We start from the raw sequence: 25088 nt of genomic DNA, 5'->3' as shown, positions 1-25088 counted from the left end.
TCTATGGGACAAGAAGAAATATGAAAACAGTCAAAAGAAAGAGAAAAATAGAAAATGATGCAAGATATCTATAAAACAACTGAACTGGAACAATCGAAAAGAATAGGAATATATAGAAGACTTTAAAGAAGGCATGAGAGCAATCAAATACTTGAAATTTTGTCAAGAAGCACTCTAAAAGAAAAGAGCACCATAAATAATATTCTCCAAAATTGGAGTGACTATGTCATATGATAGATAATGTTGAACATGGACATAAGAAGTTTTGAATTCAAATCCTGCAGCACATATTCATCATCTCGGCAACTCTGAGGCAGTTACTTATTTTTTCTCTCTTTTCTCATCTATAAAATGGAGGCAATCATAGTATTTATTCTGTAAAACCATTGTGAGGACCAAATGACATAAGATGTAAAGAATTTGCAGATATAAAATGCTTGCACTTTAAACGCAGGACTAAAATATTTAAAATCTTCCAAAAGATGCAAAAATGTATAACCCTGCTCAGCAATGCTCTAATTAGTAACAGTAGCAAAGCATAAAAGAGACCCAAAGTGTCACCATCATGAATCTTTCTAGCCTAATTAGGCTAGTTCAAACATATGAGGTATGTTTTTGCTTTATTCAACCATTTCCCATGATTCCTTGCTTGCAATATTGTCTCCTATGTCCTAATAATAATAGCTAAAATTTATGTGACCCTTTAAAGTTCATAAAACATGTTGCATTTTTTCATTTGATTCTCACAACAATTCTGTGAGGCAAGTTCTATTATTCAAATTTCACAAGAGGAAATCTTGGATTACCCTTTATTAAGTGTCTGAGGAAGGATTTGAAATTAATCTTCATGATTTTGGATCCAGTGTACTATCCATCATGTCACTAAGCTGCTTAGCTTTTTCTTCTCTGATTAAGTCCTACCTTTGTTTCAAGGTTTAATTCAAATTCTATGCATTCCAAAAACCTCAAACTTTTATACCACTCATTTTCAGTGCTATTCACTTAATATATAGGAATGACATATCTTCAGGTTTATGCCCTATATCTCCTTATGACAAGACTAGAATTACTTGAGGGCTAGAAAGATGATTTCCTTTTCTTTGGAAATACTAAGTATTGTGCATGTAACAAGTACAAAATAAATGCTCTTGGAGAAAGAATTAAGTCTAAAGATAAATAAATAAAAAAAAAGAAAACAGAGACTGTAAAACAATATAAATCCACAGAAGAAAGGTGCAATATCTAGAAGAACCTGAACATGTCTGAGTCACATGACATCAGGCAGTAATCTAATAATGAGCAATGAGAAGATATTCTAAAGCAGAGTTCCAATTTTGAAATAAGACTAGAAAAATGACTAAACAAAAGTCACCAGTGATAAAGAAGTATTACAAGCCTCCAAAATATCTATAAGCAAATTGAAAGCAGAGCAGCAGAAAAGTGATATGACTAAGTCAATTGAATGCCTTTCTATTTTTTAATATTGAATCCTAGATTTCTATGACTCAGAAATGGACTTTCAGTGGGAAGAACTAGAAATGTCATCTTTCCTAAAAATCTCACTCAAATTATCTTTATGCCATTCTTTCCTCATGTTTAGATGGAAATGACATGTTACCACTATTATGAGTAATAGTAATAATAATATTCAAAACTCCATAATAGTGTATATTCCAATAGAAGCTCATAAATGCTTCCTGTCTTTTCCTTATCCAGAATAGAATATTTCAATTATATATGGATAAAAATAGATATATCTGTATATGTATATATATAGAAATACATATATATCTACGAGTATACATAAATATATATATAGAGATATATATCCTTTCCACATTATGATTATTCTCATTGTGATTTTGATATATCATGGATTGGCATAAGAAATAAAATGGGAATTTGGGGAAAGTTTTACAGAAACTACAGATGACACAGAAAAATTTTAGAAACTCAGAAATGTATAAAATACATGTATAGTATTATATAATATAGCCTATGACCAAATACTTAAACCAAATTTTACAATAGGGTACTATAAATACCCCATAAAAGAAAAAATAAGAATTTTTCACATCACAGGGATGCCATTACCCTAACTTCTGTGATATGAAAGGGATAATTTTATCTATTTATAAATTTATTTTTATCTACCTTTATTTCTCTTACTCTATCTCTATGATATATTTATATATCTGTCTTATCTTTATCCCTCAATCAATATATCTGTCCTATCTATATTATTGTCTATATCTATATCTCTTATTATATCTAATGTATCTGTTTTTTACCTCTATCCATTATCCATCCATTCACTTATCTATCTCTCTGTCTCTCTTTTCATCTATATAAATATCTATCTGTCTATATCTCTATCTAAATTATCATTCTATCTCTACAAATTATCCATCTGTCTATCATCTATCTATGTCTATCTCTATTTTTATGTATCTTTCTTTCTATCTCTCTCTCTATCTCATCATCTAGTTATATGAATCTATCTGTTCTGTCTATATCAATTTCTATGTGTATATCTCTATATTTATCTATATATAATTTATCTATCTTTCTATATCTATTATCAAACCATTCATCTGTCTATATGTCTATCTATCCATCTAATTACACAATTCATCTGCTGGAATTATAAATTATGGATTCCTAGAAGAAGTTTCTTTTCACTTCAAGAACAACTTTTTTCTTTTCACACTTTCTATTTGTTTTTTTTTTTCTTTCTTTGTCTTAAGTTGGCAAAAAGTGAGTTTGAATGTTTTACTTTGACAGTACATCAGATCAATAAAATCCTAGGACTTTCAAAGGGAAGGAGGAATGTAGTCCTACTTGAATCTTTATTTAAAATCATGAGACTTCATGGAGGGCTTTATGGCCTTGTGGATAGAAAGTAGTGTCAGAGACAGTTGACCTGCATTGAATCCTTCCTTTGACACAGAATGTCTATACTATTCCCAGCAAATCCTTTAACTTCTCAGTGCTCTATGACTACATAAATTGGCAGAGAAAGTTTATTTATCTGTGAGTTCCCAAGATTTAAGAAAACAAGAATCCAGTCCTTATCTTTTTATTATGAGACTTCCTTGGAAGTTTATTAAACTTGGAACTAGGAGGTCCTGAGTTAGAATCTTATATACTTTTTAGATATGTTCTATTAATAACTAATATTTACATAATATTTGCTATGTGACAGACAGTATACTGAACACTTAAAATGTTTACCCCATTTTATCCTCCCAACAAACTTGGGAGAAAGATATCATTGTTGTCCTCATTTAACAGATAATGATATTGAGACAAATAGAGGGAAAGTCATACTATAAGTAAGTCCTGAAACCATATTTGAACAGCTAGGCACTCTATCCACTGTATCACCTAGCTACCTCAATTATTATTTCATAGTACTATTGTATACTATAAAACACGAGTATTGTTGTGGCTAAGTTTTCTAATAAGGCATTATAGAACATCAGCAAGATCTGAATTTTAATCCCAATTCATATATGATGCTGGGAAAGTCATTTAACCTCTAAGATTCTATTTCCTATGACTATGTAGGACTCAATGATTTTCAAGATCCTCTCCAACTATAAATTTTCTGACACTAGACATGGAAGCTAATATCTTAGATTCCACATTAGCAAAAATAAAATAGCAGCAGCAACAACAGTAAAAGTAGCATTTAATACCATTGAATAATTGTGAAAATAAAATTAAGACAATAAATATAAAATACTTTGCAAACTGTATAAATGTCGATTATAATTATCATAATTGTCCTTATTATCCCCAATAAAAAGTATTTAATAAAAGACTATATAGAATTTGCCCTATTACTTAATAAGAATTCAATTTAATTTGATTCATAGAAATGGTTGGTTTTCAGTTATTGTTGAGTAGATACTTAAAAAAACACCAGAATTCAAAGGATTTTAAGGAAAGAGATTATTAGCTAAAAATTATAAGCTGCAAAGGATGCCAGAACTAAGTCATTTAAATAAACAAATTTCAGTGGAAGAAATAAGACAAGCCATCAAAAAATTATCCTACAATAAAACATTTGGATAAGCTGGTTTTCTAGAAAGCAAGAACAATTTTTTAAACTTTTAAAAACATCTCCATGCTACACAAATTATTAAGAAATATGACAATTATGGTGTTGATTTTAAAACCAGGTAGAGATAACACTAAGAAAGAATATCTATATATGAATATATGTATATGTATTTATAAATATATATGTACCAAGATATCAATTCAGTTAAATAATCAAGATACAAAAATGTTAAATAAGATGCTATCAGATTACAAAGGCAAATTAACAAAATTATTCACCATAGACATTTAGTTAATAGCAGGCATAATAGATTAGTTTATTATCAAAAAGATTATGAACGTAATAAAATAAACTAAAAAGCTTAAAAAAAAACCTTCTGAGTCATATGAGCAACAAGATAGAAGACGGGGCATTTTTTCCTGATCCTCACAATCGCTCAAACCTCTCCAAAAAAAATTGTGTGTCAAAAATAAAGCAACTTCATCTATCTCCATAATCTAGAACACCCATAATCAAAAGAAAGTGAAAAAATAAAATAACATGAACTGATACTCACTGATCCTGAGCTCATTCAGCAACCCTTCCCCACTTGCCATGATAATATTAGTGAGGAGGTATTAGGAGAACTAAGGATTTAATACACAAGCTTATGACAAAACTCATCACCATGGCCTGGTCCCCTTCTTTTTTTTTTCATTATAATGGATATCCCAACTTCACATTATGAAAGTTTGCATGATCCACAGTTGATTACTAAATCTGAGGGAAAGAACAGAGCATCCGTCTGGGGACAGTTCTGGGCACCCAAAATGCATTGTATAAGCCATTAATTTTATTTTCATAATCCTCATTTCTTTTTAAAAGCACCCAGAAATATCATGTTGTTGTTCCATGTTCTCACGTTACACAAAGTTCTCTGTCTTATCAAGTGTTGGCTCCTTTTCTTTTTGTTTTGCATTATTTATTCATGGACTGCTGAACTGGTTTACTACAACTGAAAACCACATTTCCTTTTGTCTGTTGATTTCACTGCATATGTTCAAAGTCTTGAGTTTTCTTCTTTCTAACGTTTTAGCTCATTTTAGTCTTCCCCTCCCTCACTTTCCCCTATTCATTTTCTGACTCTGTTCCCTTTGGTGATGATTTTCTTGGGGGCTGGATCTCAAAGCATCTCAGCCTCATCCTACAATGGGAAATTCATGGCTCCCCATCCTAGGTCTCTGCCCCATTGATGCTGAGTGGTCAGAATTAGACATAGATGGATGCTTTGATGTTTACCTCAGACTTGTTAGAATGGCATATAGCCTCTCTTTCTCTGTAATTTCCTGTTCTCAGGTCTTGCCTTGCTTCCTCTAGGCAGTCCAAAGTTTTGCCACACTGGTATTATAGAGTTGTTGCCCTCAGAGGTTTTTGCTCTGGAGGGGCTGTCACATCTATGCTGGCTTGTTGTCACTGTCTGCAAAAATTTGTGCAGCCTAAAGTCAAAGTCTCTATAGCACTGGAAAGAGGGAGAAGGGAGCCAAATATGGGAAGACTCTTGTTGCAAGTCCCAACATATATGTATGCTTCTTGAATTTGCTAAGACAGCCTGTCTTTCACTAGCTTGGAAGGTAGGGAAAGGATGCTAAGTGGGTTCAAGGTCAGTAAATGTCATTTCACTTTTTAAAGCTTTCTTTTGGATTCCCAGTGTTCTATACTGTGCAGACAGCTGAAAATAGTACAAGATTTCTTTGAGAAGTTGTGGGAATCAGGAAAAATGTCTAGTCCTCCAACTTTCTCACGATACATTAAAAAAATCATAACGTCCAGGAATAGTTAACTAATAAAAGCACTGTCTTATGTCCTGAATAGACTGCATCTGAAGCATTGTGTTCAATTTTGGGTATGGAATTTTAATAAGGTTATTAACAAGATAGTATGAACATAGAGAAAAGTGACAGATGGTCAGAAAACTGAAGAACATGCAATATGAGTATTGATTTAATGAATTCAGCAGTTTGATTTGGATAGAGTTAAAGGAAATATGTTCAAATATTCAAATAGCTGTGTTCAAATATTCAAAGAGCTTTCATATAAAAGAAAAAGTGGGACTGGATTTCTTAACAGAAGATATAGATCTGGATCCCAACAACAATAAAAAAGAGTAGCTAATTAAAAATTCAAAAAGGGAATTGACATTTCTAAGAAGCAATGACATCTTCATTTAATATTGTTGAATATAGGCTAGAAAACCATTTATTAGTCTTCCTGTAAGAGGAGTTTTTGTCTAACTTGAGATGCCTTTCTGAGTTTCTCTGAATCTTTGCTTCAGCATGAAAACAATGAAACCAGTAAAGAGAGCAGGGGTCATCGCATAAAATTATTTTATAGGCAACACAATACTATAACAAAATTCCTGCGATATGGAAACTACAGTGAATTCATTTTACCTCAGATCTTTTATTAGAGGCACCAAAAATCCAACTGAATGGAAAAAAAATTTCTTTAATAGGATTTTTTTTGTAAATCTTTTCTTTGCCAAAGAAATGAAAGAAATCTTGGGAAAAAGTCAAAAATTGACTCATATTTTGAAATTCAATTTTACTCAAAATGATATTAACCATTTCAATAGCCTCAGAGTTTCATAGATTTGATATAGTTTAATCTTCCTCTTTCCCATCCAAGTTCCTGATGCTCACTAAAAGATGTGAAATTTTTGAAAAAATAGGGAATGAAGGAGTCCTGCCAAATTCCTTTTATGACACAGACATGGTACTTATACCTAAACCAGGTAGGTTGAAAACAGAGAAAAAAAATTATAGACCAATCTCCCTAATGAATATTGATGCTAAAATCTTAAATAAGATATTAACAAAAAGACTACAGAAAATCATCCTCAGGATAATATACCATGATCAAGTAGGATTTATACCAGGAATGCAGAGCTGGTTCAATATTAGGAAACTATTAGTATAATTGACCATATTAATAAGCAAATTAACAAAAACCAGATGATCATGTCCATAGATGCGGAAAAAGCATTTTATAAAATCCAACATCCATTCCTATTAAAAACACTTGAAAATATAGGAATAAATGGACTTTTCCTTAAAATAATCAGTAGCATCTATTTAAAACCATCAATAAGCATCATACATAAGGGGGACAAACTGCAACCATTCTCAATAAGATCAGGAGTGAAACAAGGTTGCCCACTATCACCATTACTATTCAGTATTGTATTAGAAATGCTAGCTTTGGCAATAAAGTTGAGAAAGAGATTAAAGGAATTAGAGTAGGCAATGAGGAAACCAAATTATCACTCTTTGATGATGATATGATGGTATACGTAGAGAACCCCAGAGATTCTATTTAAAAAGCTATTAGAAATAATCCACACCTTTAGTAAAGTTGCAGGATAGAAAATAAACCCACATAAGTCTTCAGCATTCTTATATATCACTAACAAAATCCAATAGTTAGAGTTACAAAGAGAAATTCTATTTAAAGTAACTACTGATACTATAAAATATTTAGGAATCTATCTGCCAAGGGAAAATCAGAAACTATATGAGAAAACTACAAAACACTTTCCACACGAATAAAGTCAGATCTAACCAATTGGAAAAATATTAAATGCTCTTGGATAGGGCGAGCAAATACCATAAAGATGACACTAATCTATTTATTTAAGTGCTATACCAAATAGACTCCCAAAAAACTATTTTAATGTCCTAGAAAAAATAACAACAAAATTCATATGGAAAAACCAAAGGTCAAGAATTTCAAGGGAATTAATGAAAAAAAAATCAAATGAAGGTGGCCTAGCTGTACCAGATCTAAAATTATATTATAATGCAGCAGTTACCAAAAACATTTGGTATTGGCTAAGAAATAGACTAGTTGATCAGTGGAATAGATTAGGTTCAAAGGACAAAACAGTCAATAACTTTAATACTCTAGTGTTTGACAAACCCAAAGATCCCAGCTTTTGGGATAAGAACTCACTGTTTGACAAAAATTTCTGGGAAAATTGGAAACTAGTATGGCAGAAACTAGGCATTGACCCACACTTAACACTGTACACCAAGATAAGGTCAAAATGGGTTCATGATCTAGGCATAAAGAATGAGATTATAAATAAATTGGAGCAACATAGGATAGTTTACCTCTCAGACTTTGAAAGAGGAAGGAATTTATGACCAAAGAAGAACTAGAGACCATTACTGATCACAAAATAGAAAATTTTGATTATATCAAATTGAAAAGTTTTTGTACAAACAAAACTAATGCAGACAAGAGTAGAAGGGAAGCAATAAATTGGGAAAACATTTTTACAGTCAAAGGTTCTGATAAAGGCCTCATTTCCAAAATATAAAGAGAATTGACTCTAATTTATAAGAAATCAAGCCATTCTCCAATTGATAAATGGTCAAAGGATATGAACAGACAATTCTCAGATGAAGAAATTAAAACTATTTCTAGCCATATGAAAAGATGCTCCAAGTCGTTATTAATCAGAGAAATGCAAATTAAGACAACTCTGAGAAACCACTACACATCTGTCAGACTGGCTAGAATGACAGGGAAAGATACTGTGGAATATTAGAAGGGATGTGGGAAAACTGGGACACTGATACATTGTTGGTGGAATTGTGAATACATCCATCCATTCTGGAGAGTGATTTGGAACTAGGCTCAAAAAATTATCAAACTGTGTATAGCCGTTGATCCAGCAGTGTTGCTACTGGGCTTATATCCTAAAGAGATTTTAAAGAAGGGAAAGGAACCTGTATGTGCAAGAATGTTTGTGGCAGGTCTCTTTTTAGTGGCCAGAAACTGGAAACTGAGTGGATGCCCATCAATTGGAGAATGGCTGAATAAATTTTGGTATATGTATATTATAGAATATTAGTGTTCTGTAAGAAATGACCAGCATAATGATTTCAGAAAGACCTGGAGAGACTTTCATGAACTGATGCTGAGTGAAATGAGCAGGACCAGGAGATCACTACATACTTCAACAACAATACTATATGATGATCAATTCTGATGGACCTGGCCTTCTTCAACAATGAGATGAACCAAATCAGTTCCAATAGAGCAGTAATGAATTGAACCAGCTACACCCACTGAAAGAACTCTGGGAGATGACTATGAACCATCACATAGAATTCCCAATCCCTCTATTTTTGTCTGCCTGCATTTTTTATTTCCTTCACAGGCTAATTGTACACTATTTCAAAGTCTGATTCTTTTTGTACAGGAAAATAACCGTATGGAGATGTATACATATATTGTATTTACTTTATACTTTAACGTATTTAACATGCATTGGTCAATCTGCCATCTGGGGGATGGGGAGAGGGGAAGGAGAGGAAAAGTTGGAACAAAAGGTATTCCAATTTTCAATGCTGAAAAATTGCCCATGCAGATATCTTGTAAATAAAAAGGTATGATAAAAAAAAATAAAATGCAATGTTCTCTGGGAGCAGGTTTCTTGAAGGGGCTTCTGGAGGCAGCCTTCATTTCAGTTCAGTAATCACCCCAAAGGTAGCCAGGAATTAAAGTCCAAATCCTTTATTGTCTCCTTCCCAGTCTTGTCTCCTTTCCTGTGGCCCAGTTAGCTTTCTTATAGGCCCATCTCTCCCCTTGGTTCTGAGAGTTTAAACTCCTGCTGCCAGTCCTTTGTCTTCTCTGCTTCTGCCTACTTCTTGAGATCCTCCTGAATGTTCCTAGCTTATATATGCTCTCTTAAAGGTGTGAATCTTGTGGAACTATATTAAGTACTAAGTACATGTACTGAACTAAAGAACTGTTAAGCACTATACTAAATTAGATCAATTCCATTGACTAAGCACCTTGTTTCAAGTTCTGGCCCATAACATTTTTCCACTTGGCTAATTCAACTTTTGAAAGCATTCTTATCTTCATTGGATTTTTGTATCTCTTTGACCATTTGGCCTAATCTTTTTTAAAAAATGTTATTCAGTATTTTTGTATTTTTTCTTTACCAAACTGTTGACTCTTTTTTCCATCATTTTCTTTTCTTTTTTTAAAATCTATTTTATTTTTTAAAAAGTAAGCAAAAAAGAAAAACAGAAAAAAAAATAAAATAAATAAAATAAAGCAAAACAAAAGAGAACATTACCATGTGCCTAGCAGAACATCAGAGAAAATTCAAAAGATCTAACAACAAATTACCAGAAGGATATAGATATAGATATATATCAGTAGAAGAAAGTATATTCATGAATATCCATTTTTTACTTCCTTGTAAACTGTTCTTTGGCTCTCTACTGTGCACTTCATTTAATTTATTCTTTTTTCCCTCTTTTATTTCCTTCCATATGCTACAGTTAAAAAAATATATTTATATATACATATGTAGATATAAACATAAACACACACTCACACATCACACATACCCAACAAAGACACAGGTGTTTTCTATCCCTGCTGCCTCTTTAATTAAATTCTGCTCCATAACTTGTCTTGCTAGTTTAACTTCCCCCCACCCAAGGATCCCTCCCTTTTCTTCTTCCCTTCACTCTTTGCTTCCCCATTCACCAATTTTCCTCTTTTATTTCTTTATAGATTTTGGAGGGTGCTATACCCTTTGTGGTATATTATGTAATGTTGTCTATTGAACCTATTTCTGATGTGAGTAGGTTTTCAGAATTAGGAGCTCTCCTCCCCCTTCTAATATCTCTCTGTCTATTCTTTCTCTGCTCTTCATTTGTATAACATGATTACTATTTTTACCTTAACTCTGCCAATCTTTCTTTTGAGCTAATATATTGTCGAATATGAATTTTAAAAATATAGTACATATTTTACATGTAAATACATAAACAATTTGTTGATGTTTAAATAGTTTGTCCATGTTGAGTTCCTAAAAACTTGATCTTTGATATTGGCTCTTATATGTTAAATTTTCTTTTAAGTTCAGGTGTGGTTGATTAAAAGTCTTGAAAATCTGCAAGTTCGTTGAATATCCATTTTTTCTCATTCAAAATTATAGATAATTTCGCTAGTTATAATGTTTTTAGCTGAAGGTTGAGTTCATTTGGTTGTCAGTAGATATGATTCCAGGATCTGTGGTCTTTTATTGTAGGTACGTTTTGAACAATTCTAATTGTAGCTCCAGTACATTTGAATTTTGTTGTTGTTGTTTTTTGTTTTTTGAAAAATGTTCTCTTTGATCTGAGAATTTCTAAATTTGGCAATAATATTCCTGTGTATTTTCCACAAAAAATCTCTAAGGTGGTGATTGGGAGATTTTTTTCTATATCTAGTTTCCCTTCCTGTTCTCTCACTTCAGGAAAATTTTCTTGGATTATTTCCTGAATTATTGTGTCAAGGTTCTCTTTTTGATCACAACTTTCTGGCATTTCAATTATTTTTATATTTTCTCTTCTTGATCTGTTCTCTAGATCTGTCATTTTTCTTATAAGATGTTTCATTCTGTTCCATTTACTCATTCTTTATAATCTGTTTTGTTATTTCTTGGTTTCTTGTACCTTCACTGACTTCCCTTTGCCTGTTTCTAATTTTCAAAGAATTATTTTCATCTTTGAGACTGTACCTCGTTTTCTAGTTGGTTAACTTTTTTTCCTCACAATTTTCCTGTTTTTCTTGGATGATTTTTATTTTTTTTTCTCAATATTTTTCATTTTATCTTTAAATTAATTTTTGAGTTCTTCTATAAATTCTCTCCGGGCAGGGAGCCATTTCACACTATTCTTTAAAGTAGGAGCTTTTATTATTATTATTATTATTATTATTAAAGTGTCCTCTGAAGATGAACTCCTGTTTTTATCTGTTTCCATAATATGTTTCCATGGTGGGGTTCTTCTTTGCCAATTCATTTTTTAATAACAGGTATTAGGTGGTGCCTCAACCCTCCCTTCAACTCTCCATTATGATTAGGAACCCAGACCAAGAACTCTACTCTCTTGCAAGTGCCCGTAGCCAGCAGTGTCCCTGGCTTATCACCTCTGCACTCACTGGATGAGTTCTCACCCAGGATTGCATCTCAGAAACCCACCTGGGTCCGGGATTCCTAATCAGCCGAGGTTATTCCTTGGTCCGGGACTCAAAACTCCTACTCATCAAACTGTTAAGGAGGTGAATGTCTCTGTGGTTCCTGCTGAGGATCCAGCCATACCAAGCTAACCTCATTGGTCCCCACTTGACGTTTCTGCTGAGCTAGCTCTGAGGTGTTTGCATTTAAAATAGACTAATCCCCAGCCCCGAGTCCTTCTTCAGACCTCGGATTGTATTAGGAGGATTTGTTCTGCCCCAAGTCTTTTAAGTTTTTTACCAGTCTGTTTGCCCTGAGGTAAAAACATGTTCTATTTGTGGGGGAAATCTGAAGAGCTTGAAATTTGCCGACCTACTCAGCCTTCTTCTCAGAATCCTTCTCCATAATTTTCTTGTATCACTCTTACTTCTCTTCCCAATTTTTCCTCTACATCTCTTACTTGATTTTTAAAATCCTTTTTGAGCTCTTCCATGGCCTGACACCAATTCATATTTTTCTTTGAAGCTTTGGATGCAGGATTTTGATTTCGTTATCTTCTTCTGACTGTGCATTTTGAAATCCCTTGTTGTTTCTATGGTCAGAACATTTTTTTCTGTTGTTTTCTCATTTTCCATCCTATTTCTTAACTTTTTACTCTATGCTAAAGTGGGGCTCTGCTTCCCAAAAGGAAGAGACACTGTCCAGAGCTTCAGGTTTTGTGTGCTGCTATTTTTAGAAGTAATTTTGAGAACCCGTGAGTTTGAGGTCCTTTCAAGGTAACATGATCTAGGGAGAGGTGTGTTTACTACTGTCCTGTATTGTGCATTTGTTTGTGAACAGCTGAAAGCACTCTTTTCTGCCCTGGAACTGTAATCAAGGTCCAGCTCCTTCTTGCATTCAGAGTAAGACTCAGGACTGTGTTGTCAACAAATGTATCCCTGTAAATGCCTTTCTAACTCATTTGATCTTACATTCTGTGGGCTGAGAAATCTGAAAACTGCTCCTGTTGGTATTGAGTCAGTCACCCTGAGGCCATCCCTGGTTTACTATATTGGCATGGCCTGCTTTGGATTGAGCTTCTTTCTCACCCCGATGCAACACACTTTTCCTGCTGATTATCTAAATCGTCTTGGGCTGAAAAATTGTTTTACAGTCTTTTTGTGGGTTTTATGGCTCTAAAATTTGTTTAGAGTCATTGTTAGAGTCATTGAAGAGGTTTGGAGGACAACTCTGGCAAGTCCTTGCCTTTACTCTGCCATATGAGATGTTTATTTTTTAAAAGTTTCTACAATAGAGGGTGAAGTTGATCATACAAGTTAAATGAGATATTTAAAAAGCAATTAACCCACATTGCTGGCGTCCTGTTTTGATGTTTTCCTGACACTGATTAATAAGAGCATCAGGCACTTTTGCAAACAACTGGAGAGACTCAGATCCAAAAGAAAAGTCCCACAGAGCCAGAGTAGATTATTTTGGAAATCAATGTACTTAAACAATATTGCCTTTTTTTCTTTATAAATACACACTCAATTTTCATGGCACTTGTATTTGCCATCATGAAGAGCTGAATTATCTACCATCCCATAAGTCCTCCTGGCATTTCTGTGGTAAATTTTTCTTGCAAAGGAGCCCAAAGTGATGGATATAGATGTTAACCAACTTCAAAAGTTACTTTAAAAATAATGTCTTTTAATGTGTGATGAGCATCCTACCTAAAAAGGCAGAATGATTGGTGCTCTATAATTTCCTTCTAGGTCAATAGATTTTTAAAAAGGAATACAGACTAAATATGTACATATATCCATGCATATTAAAAGTCTATACATGCATAAATATATATATGCATATATATATTTGTGTGTCTATATACATATGTGTATTTATGGCAAACATGTTTATTATGGTATGCATAAGTATATGGCATGCAATATATATATGAAATATGCATTATATACCCATAATCCTAAACCAATATATCAGTAATTATATCAATCAATTATTTTTTCTACAAGAAATTCAAAGAGAATTTTTAATGTACATTGTAAAGAGTATAGAGATTAGATTATTTGAACCTGTATTTAAATGCTACTTCTGGGACTCAGTTTCCTCAATTGTACAATAACAAAAGTAGACTAGTTGATATCTAAGATATCTTCCAGCTACAAGTAGAAATATAATATCTAAATATACTAAATATAAATATCTATCATTTTGGATATCAGTCAAATGCATTGCTTGACTCAGAGGAACACTAGTGTTTGATTGACTGAATTTGATTAGATTTCTTTCCCTCAAGGAAATGACTAGTTCATTAACTAGGCTGATTCTTTCAGAAGAAAGGAGTGATTATTTTAACATGAGTTAATAGGGGGTGTGAAAGTAGCAATGTTTTCCTTTATATTATCTGTATTATATGCATATCCTTTTCCTGATCTTCTATAACATAGTATCAAGAGAAAGAGCTATCAGCAGGTCTTGGAAAAGGTATAAGATATAGTATCTTCAGGAGAAATTTCAGTTTCAGTGAGGCTCTATAAGATGAAAAAATTGACAGAGAAAGTGATCTCATAGAAGAACAGTCTATTAATAATAAAGGAGGGTTTTAGAAGGCTCAGTGAAAACTTAAGGAAGAATAGGAAAGGGGTGAATTAAGACTGAACTGTATAAATATAGGATTGTAGGGGAAATAACAGGGGAAAAGATTTCCAAAATGGGGAAGGTAAAGAAAAATGACCCAACTGAACCCTGGGAAAGTCTATCCATTTTTCTTTTACCCTTAACTTTTGCCTACTGAAAGTCACTTTACTCCTGTGCTTTTTCCTGAAGCTTTCCTTTTTTCATCTCCCATAGAACTAAGGGCCAGGGTCATAGGCAAAAAAGAGAGAAGTTTGTTGCTCTTCCTGCCATCAGCAGTTTTTCTCCTTCACCCTATCTCAGCTAGAGAAATCCTCCAATTCCCCACAGAAATACAGAACTATCAAAGATTTTGAGACTTAGGGTCACCAGGCTCTATAATGGAATAAGGAAGAAATAGCTGTCTGAAGCTTTTAGAACTTGGGGCAAAGCTTTGACTGCTCTGACTTAACTAAGACTTTCTAAATATTTACTATGTGCAATAGAGAACATGAACCAATTATTAAATTAATACAAAATATTTGGCCACTCCCCTTTTAAATCTGTCTGGTGCTAAAAACTGAAAAGTTCTGTTTGCCTATTATGGAATGCTTCTCTTCTTATGTGCCTCATGGACACAAAATTTTCTTTACAGGGAAGTGCTGAATTAGTTGATCACACTATATCTTTCTGCAATAATTGGGGAGAGCTTCTAATGGTACATTGGAAAGAATATAGGCTTTGGATTCATTGGGCAAAGTGTGAAATCCTGCCTTTGGGACCTAGTTTCCTCATCAGGAATGAAGGAGTTAAACTAGTTGACTTCAGTTTATCTCTTAATTTGTCTTTTAGATGTTTGGCTGGTCTAATGTGGAACACTCAATAAATAAAAGCTCCCTTCTGTTTTGTTCTGTCTAGTCTTGCCTTTGTTTTTTGGAAAGCACCAACACTCTTGGCTCTTTCATTGGGCAATGGAGAAAAAATTAAAATGATTGTGATATACAAAATAATTAATCTTTAATATAAGTTCTTTAGGGGAGCTGGGATATTCCATTAGAGAGGACTGGCAACATATATGCAGTTTTGCAGATTTTTATAATTGTTCATGGGGTAGTAAAAAAAAACCCTAACATGACATCATGGAGAGGACTGGAGTTCACATGTTGACTCTTGCACTTACTACCTGTGTTCTTGGACAAGTTATACTTCTCTATACCATATCTACAAAATAAGAGGACTGCAACAGATTAGCTCTGGTCCTTTGAAGTCCATTTTCACCTTAAATCCATAATTCTGTCAGTTCCTCTTTCTGGATTTGTTTATTTTATTATTATTTTATGGTTTTGAGCCATTTTTTTTCCAGCTAGGTCTCCAGTAGTGTATATAATGAATCTCATAAAATGATCACATTATTAGAATTTATACACTCTCTATATATTGACTTAGAATCAGTAACAACAATTCATATAATTATAACTTCAACTATATATAGAAATTGAATTTCTATATGTATATGGACACTTTATGAAATTTATTATTTGCTCTATTCAAGACATAGCTATATAACATTAGTTTATGACATCATCTGTTGAAACTTTTCTTATAAATAAAAAAAAACATTTAAGTAAAATCAAAGCATAAAACTTTGGGTACTGATAGTACATGCACTGTTCCACCTGCATTGTCCCTGCTCTCTCTACTAAGAAGAAATCAATCCTCCATTCTTTAGGTTCAAAACTGATAGTTGCATTTAACCTGAATTTGACAGCCTTACAGTATTCTTTGTTTACTTTATTGTGAATACTAGTCACAAAGTTATTACGGTTCTGTTAATGTGATTTATTTTAACCAACATCATTTGTATATAAACAAGGGGAGATGGTTGTTAGCATAATTTATTTATTTATTTATTTTAAATAGTATTTTTTTCCCAAATGCTTGCAAAGATAGTTTTCAAATACACCTTTACAAAACCTTGTATTCCAAATTTTCCTCCCACTTCTCCCTGCCCCCCCCCAAAAAAAATCAAGCAACTGGATATAGGTTAAACATGATAGCACATTTTATTTAAATAATCACATGGTTAATAAAAAATAAGATCACAAACATTTGTTGTTCAGTCATGTCTGCCTCTTTATATCCTTATTTGGGGTTTCTTAGCAGACGCTGGAGTGGGTTGCTCATTTTACAGATTAAAAAAAAAAAAAAAAAAGAGGCAAACTGGATTGAATGACACCGGGAATCACATAGCTATTAAGTGCCTGGGGCCAGATTTGAACTCAGGAACATGAGTTTTACTCACTCCAGGTCCAGCTTTATATCCATTACGCCACTGAGAGAAATTATTATTAATAACCAATATCTTGGGGAGATGAGTTCTCTCCTTCTTCCAAAATCCTATTTTTTTTAAAAGTTCCAATCTTTTGAAGGACTTTTTTTTTCTTATTTTCCCCAAAGTTTATTGTGAACAAACTTCAGGGTTGGACCTCAGCTCCAGGTCCTCTCTTCCTCATTCCCTTTTGGGACCTCCATCTTCCTGCTTCGATCACTAGAGGGGTGCCGGCTGGAAGGGTACTTAGGGCTATCAAGATTAAGAAGACTAAACTAAACAAGCCTCCATTTTATCCAAAGTGTTGGGGAGGAGAACGGGACTGGGGCAAACACAAGATGGAGGCAAATAGAGATATTGGAGTAGAATGACAAGTCCACCAAAGCAGATTAACTGCAGAGTCCTGCGGAACCCAGAGGGGAGTCACTTTTGGAGAAATGAAGGTAGCCGAGCTGGAGGGAGAGCCACTTCCCATCTCCAACGCGTGGGGGCGGGGATGGGGAGGATAGTAGATGTAGACAAAGAGAAGACGGGGAGGAGGGAGGGCAGGAGGAGAGGACTGAAACAGGATAGGTCCCTCAGGAAGGATGGAAGGAGATGGAAATGGGGATAGGGAAGCCGGGATGTGGAGGAGAATAAAACGAAGAGGAGGGTGGGAAGTGGGAGCGGAAGCACAAAAAACAGTATCCTCTGGCTGGGGGGTTCAGTGGTCCGGCTTGGTGCGCAGGTCTGGGGTGAGCGGGTCGTGCTGGGTGGTCCGGTGCAGCATTAGGGCCAGCAGGCCGGCCCGGTTGGCCTTTGCCATCTGGATGTTTCGCTCCTGCTTCCAGAGCCCCTCCAGTTTGCTCCACGCCCGCAGCCACTCCAGATACACCTCGGCTCTGTGCAGCTTCTCCCAGCAGTAGTGCTGATTGCACTGCCTTTTGGGCAGGCGGCAGAAGTCTCCCGTCGGCTCAAACACATTGCGCACCAAGGGACAGCCGCACACTTCATCTGCTGGGGCCGTGGGCTCCCTGGAGTGCTCAGGGCACAGGACCTGCAGGCGCTTGCAATAAGTTTTGCTCTGGGGGCTGTATACCTGACAGAGGAGCCGAGAGACCCCCTCAAGTCTCGTGGGCTGCAGCGACCCGGAGGTCACCTGGCTCTCATACTTAGCATAGCAACGCTCCATGTGCCTCAGTGCTACCTGGGAGTTGACAGGGTGACCACAGGAGACACAGAAGATCTGCTGGCTTGGATGCTTGCTGTATCTCTTATTATTCTCCCCGTTCTCCTGTACCACCTGTCGCTTGGCCTGGATGATGACATCCTCCAGCTCTTGAAAACGACGCTCGGCGTCCTGCACGTGCAGCCACACCTCCCGCTGCTCCCTTCGAATCTTCTTCAGCAGTTTCTTCTCCAGTTCTTCGGCGACACACGGGCTTTGCTGCCATTCCTGGATTCTCCGGGGTAGGATCTCATGGATGCGACTGGCAGCCAGCGCCAAGCCGCAGTCATCCGAGCAGTACTTGGAGCCTGGCCGGGCAGGCCGGACGCACTTGGGGCCCAGACACTGGGGCAAGGGGGCCGGGTCCTCGGGATCTGGCGGTTCCGGGTGTTTGCGCTTCTCGCTTCGCCTCTGCTTCTGCCGCTGCCGCTTTGACGTCTGGGACAGCCGTTTGACGTGTTTCACTCTCACTCCACGTTCCCGAAGTACCGGCTCCAGGAAAGGGTCATCCTCAGGATCACTCAACGATGGCAAAGAATGGTCATCAAAGGCTCCAGCAGGAAAGTCCGGGTAGATCTCTGGGTCCAGAGGCAGCTCCGCAAGAGAGAGTGCCTCAAATGGGGCCACAGCCTCCGGCGCCTCCTTTAACGTCTGGAAATGGTCTTCCGGTGCCAGAGGTTTCCGCATAGCCGGCGCTGGGCTTACGGAGGAAGGGGAATGGTTATAGGATTCTCGGTCTCGGCACTGGCACTTTTGTCGCATTTTGTGGGGCCCCCACATTTCTTCGTGTCACGGCAGAAGTCACAGTGACCACAGTCTTCGGTGCTCCTGCAAGCCTCACGCTCCCCACAGCTCCGAGCTGACCGTTTTTTCTGCAGGTTGGATACTTCTTGTAGAGTCCCAAGTGTTGTCTCCTTGTGGGGACAGGTGCAGTCCTTGGAGAGGATCATGGGCCCACTTCCCACACACTCTGAAAAGAGATCTGAGGCCATCTCCCGACACGGAGTGCCAGCACCGTCCCTCGCCTTAGCCTCAGGTTCCCCATCCCGCTCACCGCACACTTTTTTGGGTTGGTGTCGGATCTCCAGTTTGGGGTTCTTTTCCTGGCACTGCAGACAGAACCACTCTTGTATAGCCTTGGCCACCTTCTCTGTAATCTTGACGCAGTTACCATGAAACCACTTGCTGCAGTTATCACAGCTGATCAAGAAATAATTGGTGTTGGGCCGGAAGCAAACACAGCAAATGTGTGCATTCGCCCCATTGTTAGACTTGGAGTCTTCCTCTTGGGCAACTCCAGTCTCTGGGTTTGAAAATTCACCCTCCATGGCAGCGCCTTTGGTAGCACAACCAAAACTCTCTGAGCCGGAGATAGCGACTGAATTAACTCTCCTAGATCAGAAGCCACCTTACTTTATGAGATCCTTTTATATAGATCTCCAAGGGTGAAAGTTAACACCTTCAGTCCTACACTGAATTGTGAACTCTTTTCTTTCTCCGCCTCTCTACTCTCTTTCACATTCTCTGCCCAAACCTGGAAAGATAATCTTGGAGTTTACACCTTTCTTTTTAGGTTCTAGTCTTAAACTCAATTCACTCTGGCTCTCATTCATTGGCAGACAATATGTCCTAGTCACACCCTTACTTAATAGTAAGTGCTTGGACTTGGTTGCCCCAGAGTGTAAATAGCAATCTGTTTTGGCCAGAAACCCGGAGGTTCTTCTCCTACCAGATTATTTCTCAGATGTAAAAAAGTTGTCAACACTAAGTGGGGTCAGAAACACAAAATCACTGAAATTCAAAAATGAATGGTTCCTTACTGACCATTTAGTTCCAAATTCCCATAAACAGAAATTCCTCTTACCGCAACCCCCATAATTGGTCCTTTTAGTATATCCTTGAAGACCAACTACTGCTGCAATTCATTCTGAGACTATACATGTAAAGCTCTCTGAAAACTTTTAACTATCCCACGAGAGTTACTATTTAGAAACAGCTTTTATTAGGGATTTTATTAGGAATTATTAGAAATAATTAGGAAATCTATTAATTTGATTTTATAACTAAAATTTTTCTTGTAAATGCTTGTTAGAGCTATTGCAACAAAGTGAAGGGGATCTGAATTGGGTAGAAATTGAGTCAAGAAGATGAGATGCATGTAAGGGATCCTATCCATGCAAACAGAAGCTACAAGATTTGGAAACTGATTAACTATGGGGCTAAAGAAAAAGGAGGGGAAAAGTATGATTCTTGGGTTGCTAATTTAGAAAGATGAACCAATCTATTGTATTACAGATCTTTCCCTGAACCCTTTGAAATTTTCTCTCCAAAAAGCTAGTTTCTATCCTATTATTTTAATTTTTCTTCTCCTTCCCTACCAAAAAAATTTTCAAAGGAAGGAGGATTCTGGGAAGATGATTGAGTAGGTCAGAAAATCTCAAGCCTTGTAGATTTCCCCCACAAATTAACAAAATTTATCTCAGGGTGAACATAGACCTGTGGAAAAAACAAATATGAGTTTGAGAAGAACAATGGTCCACCTGGAATAACCCTAGAAAGATGTGAAGAAAGTCAATAGGATTAACAAGTATGAAGTGTAAATACCTCTAGCTTAATTTCCTCAGAACAGCAAGCAGGGGTTAACTGAGTTCCAAAGTAGCTTCAGCTCTAGCCACAGGAACTTTCACTTTCCAGGTAGTCCATGAATTAGGGATCTAAATCTGGGAAAATTAAAGCAAAGTCTACTGATAAGGAATGTCAAGCCTAGCTATCCTGCTGAGAGCCAGCCCCTGGAGAGCAGGAACCAGCTCCAACTAGATAAATGCAGACACTTTGGGAGGGGACACTGCTGGATATGGATACTTACAAAAAGGTGGAGTTTTAAATTTTGGGTTCCAGGTCAGAGGAGAGAAATGTAGTGAAGCTAGAGGCACCTCCCCCTCCCCACAGGACTAGAAGTGATTATATTAACAAACTTTTATTTTTAAAAATTAATAAATAAAAAAGGAAAAGGAAAAGGAACCCAACAATAGAAAGTTACTATGGGAATAGAGAAGACCTGATTCATCTTCAGAGGAGGATACTGAAGTCCAAAAAAGAAAGTCTTAAAGAAGAAAATAACTCTGAAAATTAGAATTAGGGTGGGAGAGGAGGTTAAATAATAGCAAATTGATAGGTAGAAGTAAAAGAATGAGCAGTGTTAGGAAATCAGAGATATATACAAACATAACAATGATCAGAAGGAGAATTTATTAGAGAAAAAAGTGGGGGTATTAATCATTTATCTCAAAGTCAATATTTTTTAAAAATTCAATCAAGAGAGAACAACAGTATGTTATATGTTAGACATATTAATATTGTTTTATGTTTATATATATACATATGTGTGTTCATGTGTGTATGTATATATGCATACATAAATATATACATAAATGTATCCATGTTTCACTGTAGCATGCTTGGGAGAGATAGGGAACAGGAAATGGGGGAAAAGAATAAAATAAAAAATTCACAGCAGAGAAGAAAAGAAAAGTTATAAATATGATAGTTTCTATTATTACATATGCTTTCTTGAAATGGAAATTTATTGTCACATATTTTGAATCCTCCCTTATCTTTTGCTGGGTAGAGGACTTTTTTTTTCTTTTTCTACTTTGTAGCTAATATTTAAATAAATACATTTTTAAAAAAGAAAATTATGACTGGACAAGAGAAAGCTAGTGAAGTTATAAGAGACCAAGAAATGATAAAACAGAATATAAAGAATGAAAAAAATAGAAAAGAATGTGAAGGATCTCATACGAAAAAAAACCCAACAGATTTGAAAAATAGATAAAGAAGAGAAAGTATAAGAATAATTGGACTACCTGAAAGCTATCTAAAATCTAAGAACTTTGATACAATAACACAAGAAATAATTAAAGAAAATTGTCCTTAATAGAATAAGAGTGGAAAGTAGAAATAGAAAAAACATTTTTTTTTATCAATAATCACATGAAAGAGATCTTATATGGAAAACATACAGAAACATCGTTGCCAAATTCTGAGCCCCCAGATCAAAGAGAAAATTTTTTAAGCAACAACAATGACAATAACAAAAACAAAATAGCTACAATGAGAATTGCATAAAACCTAGAGGGAACTCCAATAAAAGACTGCATGTCCTGGAATATTATATATTGATAATCAAAGAACTAGGGTTAAGCAAAAAATTCTACAACAAATTGGTCATTCTTCCACAAAGTTTCCATTAACTCCCACTTCATTAACTATTTCCTCTGTTTTTAAGATCCAAATCTACAAAAGTTTCCCTTGTTGATTCCTCAACTTTTTGAGGAATTAATTTATTAAAATAATTTCAGGAAATTCTGACTTATTTTGCTTCTGATAGAGCTCTAACAAATTAATAGGTATTTAAAGTCATTTATCAATAATAAATCATGCCTGACTAATCTGTGTTTTAAACTCCCTATTTATTTTCTCTTTCTGTTTAAGTAATCTGTAATGCACCCAGCTGAAAAAAATTACTTGTAATTCTTTCTCTGCTGATTTTCATCCAAAGCATGGATTTTCATTCATACTTTCCAATTTTGTTTCCTGTATTTCCTTACATCAACATCCCCCCAACTTCATGCTTTTATTCATGCATTTTTACTTTTGAATATGTGATACACATATAAAGAGTCATGATGTTCTGATCAAAGGTGTTATCCTATCTAGTTTTAGTGACTTAGCTCTAGAAAAATTATCACAACTCCCACTCTTGTTTATAAATTGGATCCCCAGAAAGATAGCTACATTTCCTCAATGTCCTAGTTAATCACCTCTGATTAATTCAAGAATACCTTTGAAATAATATTTAGATCATAAGCCCCCTACCAGTATGCTTCATGCCATCTTTCTCAATTGATTTAATTTAGTCAATCTTAAATTTAACTTTTAGAAAGATTTAAATGATAATTGCATTCATCCTTCAAAAAGTGAAGAAACCAACAAGGTAAAATACTTTTCAGATCTGAGACTCACAAAGAAAGAAGAAGAGATTATTGGAGTTGAAATAATAGGAACGTTGGAGGACAGTGACTACTTTGTACTATATTATGGTGTTATAATAAACAACTGGTATAAAACACTCCCTAAAAGTATTTACATGATCCAGGGATGAGTGAGCTCAGGACAATACATCTGGCAAAAAGGTAACTCATAAATCCAGGAAGTCATTTTTTTTTTTTTTTTGCCCTCATAGGGTGCCAAAGATATTCTTTGCTAAGATCCTTGAAGATACATGAAATCTACCATATTACACTAAGTCTTTTTTCTCAGCTCTTAATGTAGAAATTGCTGCCATCTGCTGCAGTCCTAGGGATGATGTTAGAACAACAATGGGGATATAAAACTCAGATCTTTTAGCCCCTTCAAGGGTTTCATGGTCCTTCTCAAGAAAAGAAAGTGGAGGGTGAGAGGAGCAATAGACAAGCCAAGGCTGAAACTGAAGCACTCTCCACCTCCTTCCTCCCCAAAAGGCCTTATTAGGAAATTTTCTGGAGCTTTCTCTCCTTGTTTGTGCTAGATTCAATCTTCCTTCCACCTCATTCTTGAATAACTCAGTTTCTAAGCTGAGGTTTAAAGGGAGGTTAATTTTTTTTAATTTTTACAATTGCTTTTTATTTTTAAAAATACAATAGTTTTCAATATTTACGCTTGCAAAATCTTATGTTTCAAATTTTTCTCCCTCATCTCCCTCCTCCCTCCCCTAGACAGCAAGTAATCCAGTTGGGTTAAGGAGGTGCAATTCTTCTAAACATATTTCCACATCTATCATGCTGTACAAGAAAAATCAGAATAAAAAGGAAAAAAAAAATGAGAAAGAAAAAACAAACAGCAACAACAAAAAAGGGTGAAAATGTTATGCTGAGATACACATTCAGTCTCCAAAGCTCCCTCTCTGCTTGTGGATGTTTCCATCACAAGTCTATTGGAATTGTCTTGAATCACCTCATTGTTGAAAAGAGACAAATCATCACAACTGATCATCACATAATCTTGTTACTGTGTACACTGTTCTCTTGGTTCTGCTCATTTCACTTAGCATCAATTCATATAAGTCCAGACTTTTCTGAAGTCATCCCATTAATCATTTTTTATAGAAAAATAATATTCCATTACATTCATATACCATAACTTATTCAGCCATTTCCTACCTGATGGGCATCCACTCAGTTTCTAGTTCCTTACCATTACAAAAACGTGTGCATATGTGGGTCCCTTTCCCTTTTTTATGATTTCTTTGGAATACAGATCCAGTAGAGACATTGCTGGATCAAAGGGTTTGCACAGTTTGATAGCCCTTTGGGCACAATTTCATATTGTTCCCCAGAATGGTTGGATCAGTGCACAACTCCAATAATCACATTCCCACTTACATTCAACATTATCTTTTTCAGTCATCTAAGCCAATTTAACAGGTGTGACTTGGTACCTCAGAATTGTCCTAATATGCATTTCTCTAATCAATAGTGATTTAGACATTTTTCTGATATAACTAGAAATCACTTTAATTTCTTCATCTAAAAACTGCCTGTTTATATTCTCTGAACATTTATCAATTGAAAAATGGCTTGTATTATTTAAACTGGTCTTTTAGTCTATGGATGACTCACAGGTGTTGACTAAGTTTTCTTAGTCCAAACTGCCCTCTCTTGTTGTCAACATCATCTCAGTTCAACTGAAGTATCCTCCCATTTCCAAATTTCACATTTAAAATTCTGAAAATTTCCTAATAAGGCCTTTTGGGGAGGAAGGAGGTGGAGAGTGCTTCAGTTTCAGCTTTGGCTTGTCTATTGTTCCTCTCACCCTCCACTTTGTT

The 25088-nt window shown here is 35.5% G+C and overlaps 1 protein-coding gene across 1 annotated transcript; it reads right to left on the bottom strand.

The window, feature by feature from the left end:
• Positions 1-17719: 17719 nt before the first annotated feature.
• On the bottom strand, positions 17720-19551 carry LOC127556998 (CXXC-type zinc finger protein 1-like). Its single transcript, XM_051990494.1, is given in 2 exon segments — positions 17720-18990; positions 18993-19551. Coding segments are annotated over 2 exon segments (1830 nt in total).
• Between the last annotated feature and the right edge of the window lie 5537 nt (positions 19552-25088).

This window comes from Antechinus flavipes, chromosome 3 (genome assembly GCF_016432865.1).
Source record: "Antechinus flavipes isolate AdamAnt ecotype Samford, QLD, Australia chromosome 3, AdamAnt_v2, whole genome shotgun sequence".
In the NCBI taxonomy this organism is placed as follows: domain Eukaryota; kingdom Metazoa; phylum Chordata; class Mammalia; order Dasyuromorphia; family Dasyuridae; genus Antechinus; species Antechinus flavipes.
The sequence above is the reverse complement of the archived record's forward strand: the minus strand, read 5'-3'. Positions and strand labels throughout refer to the sequence as shown.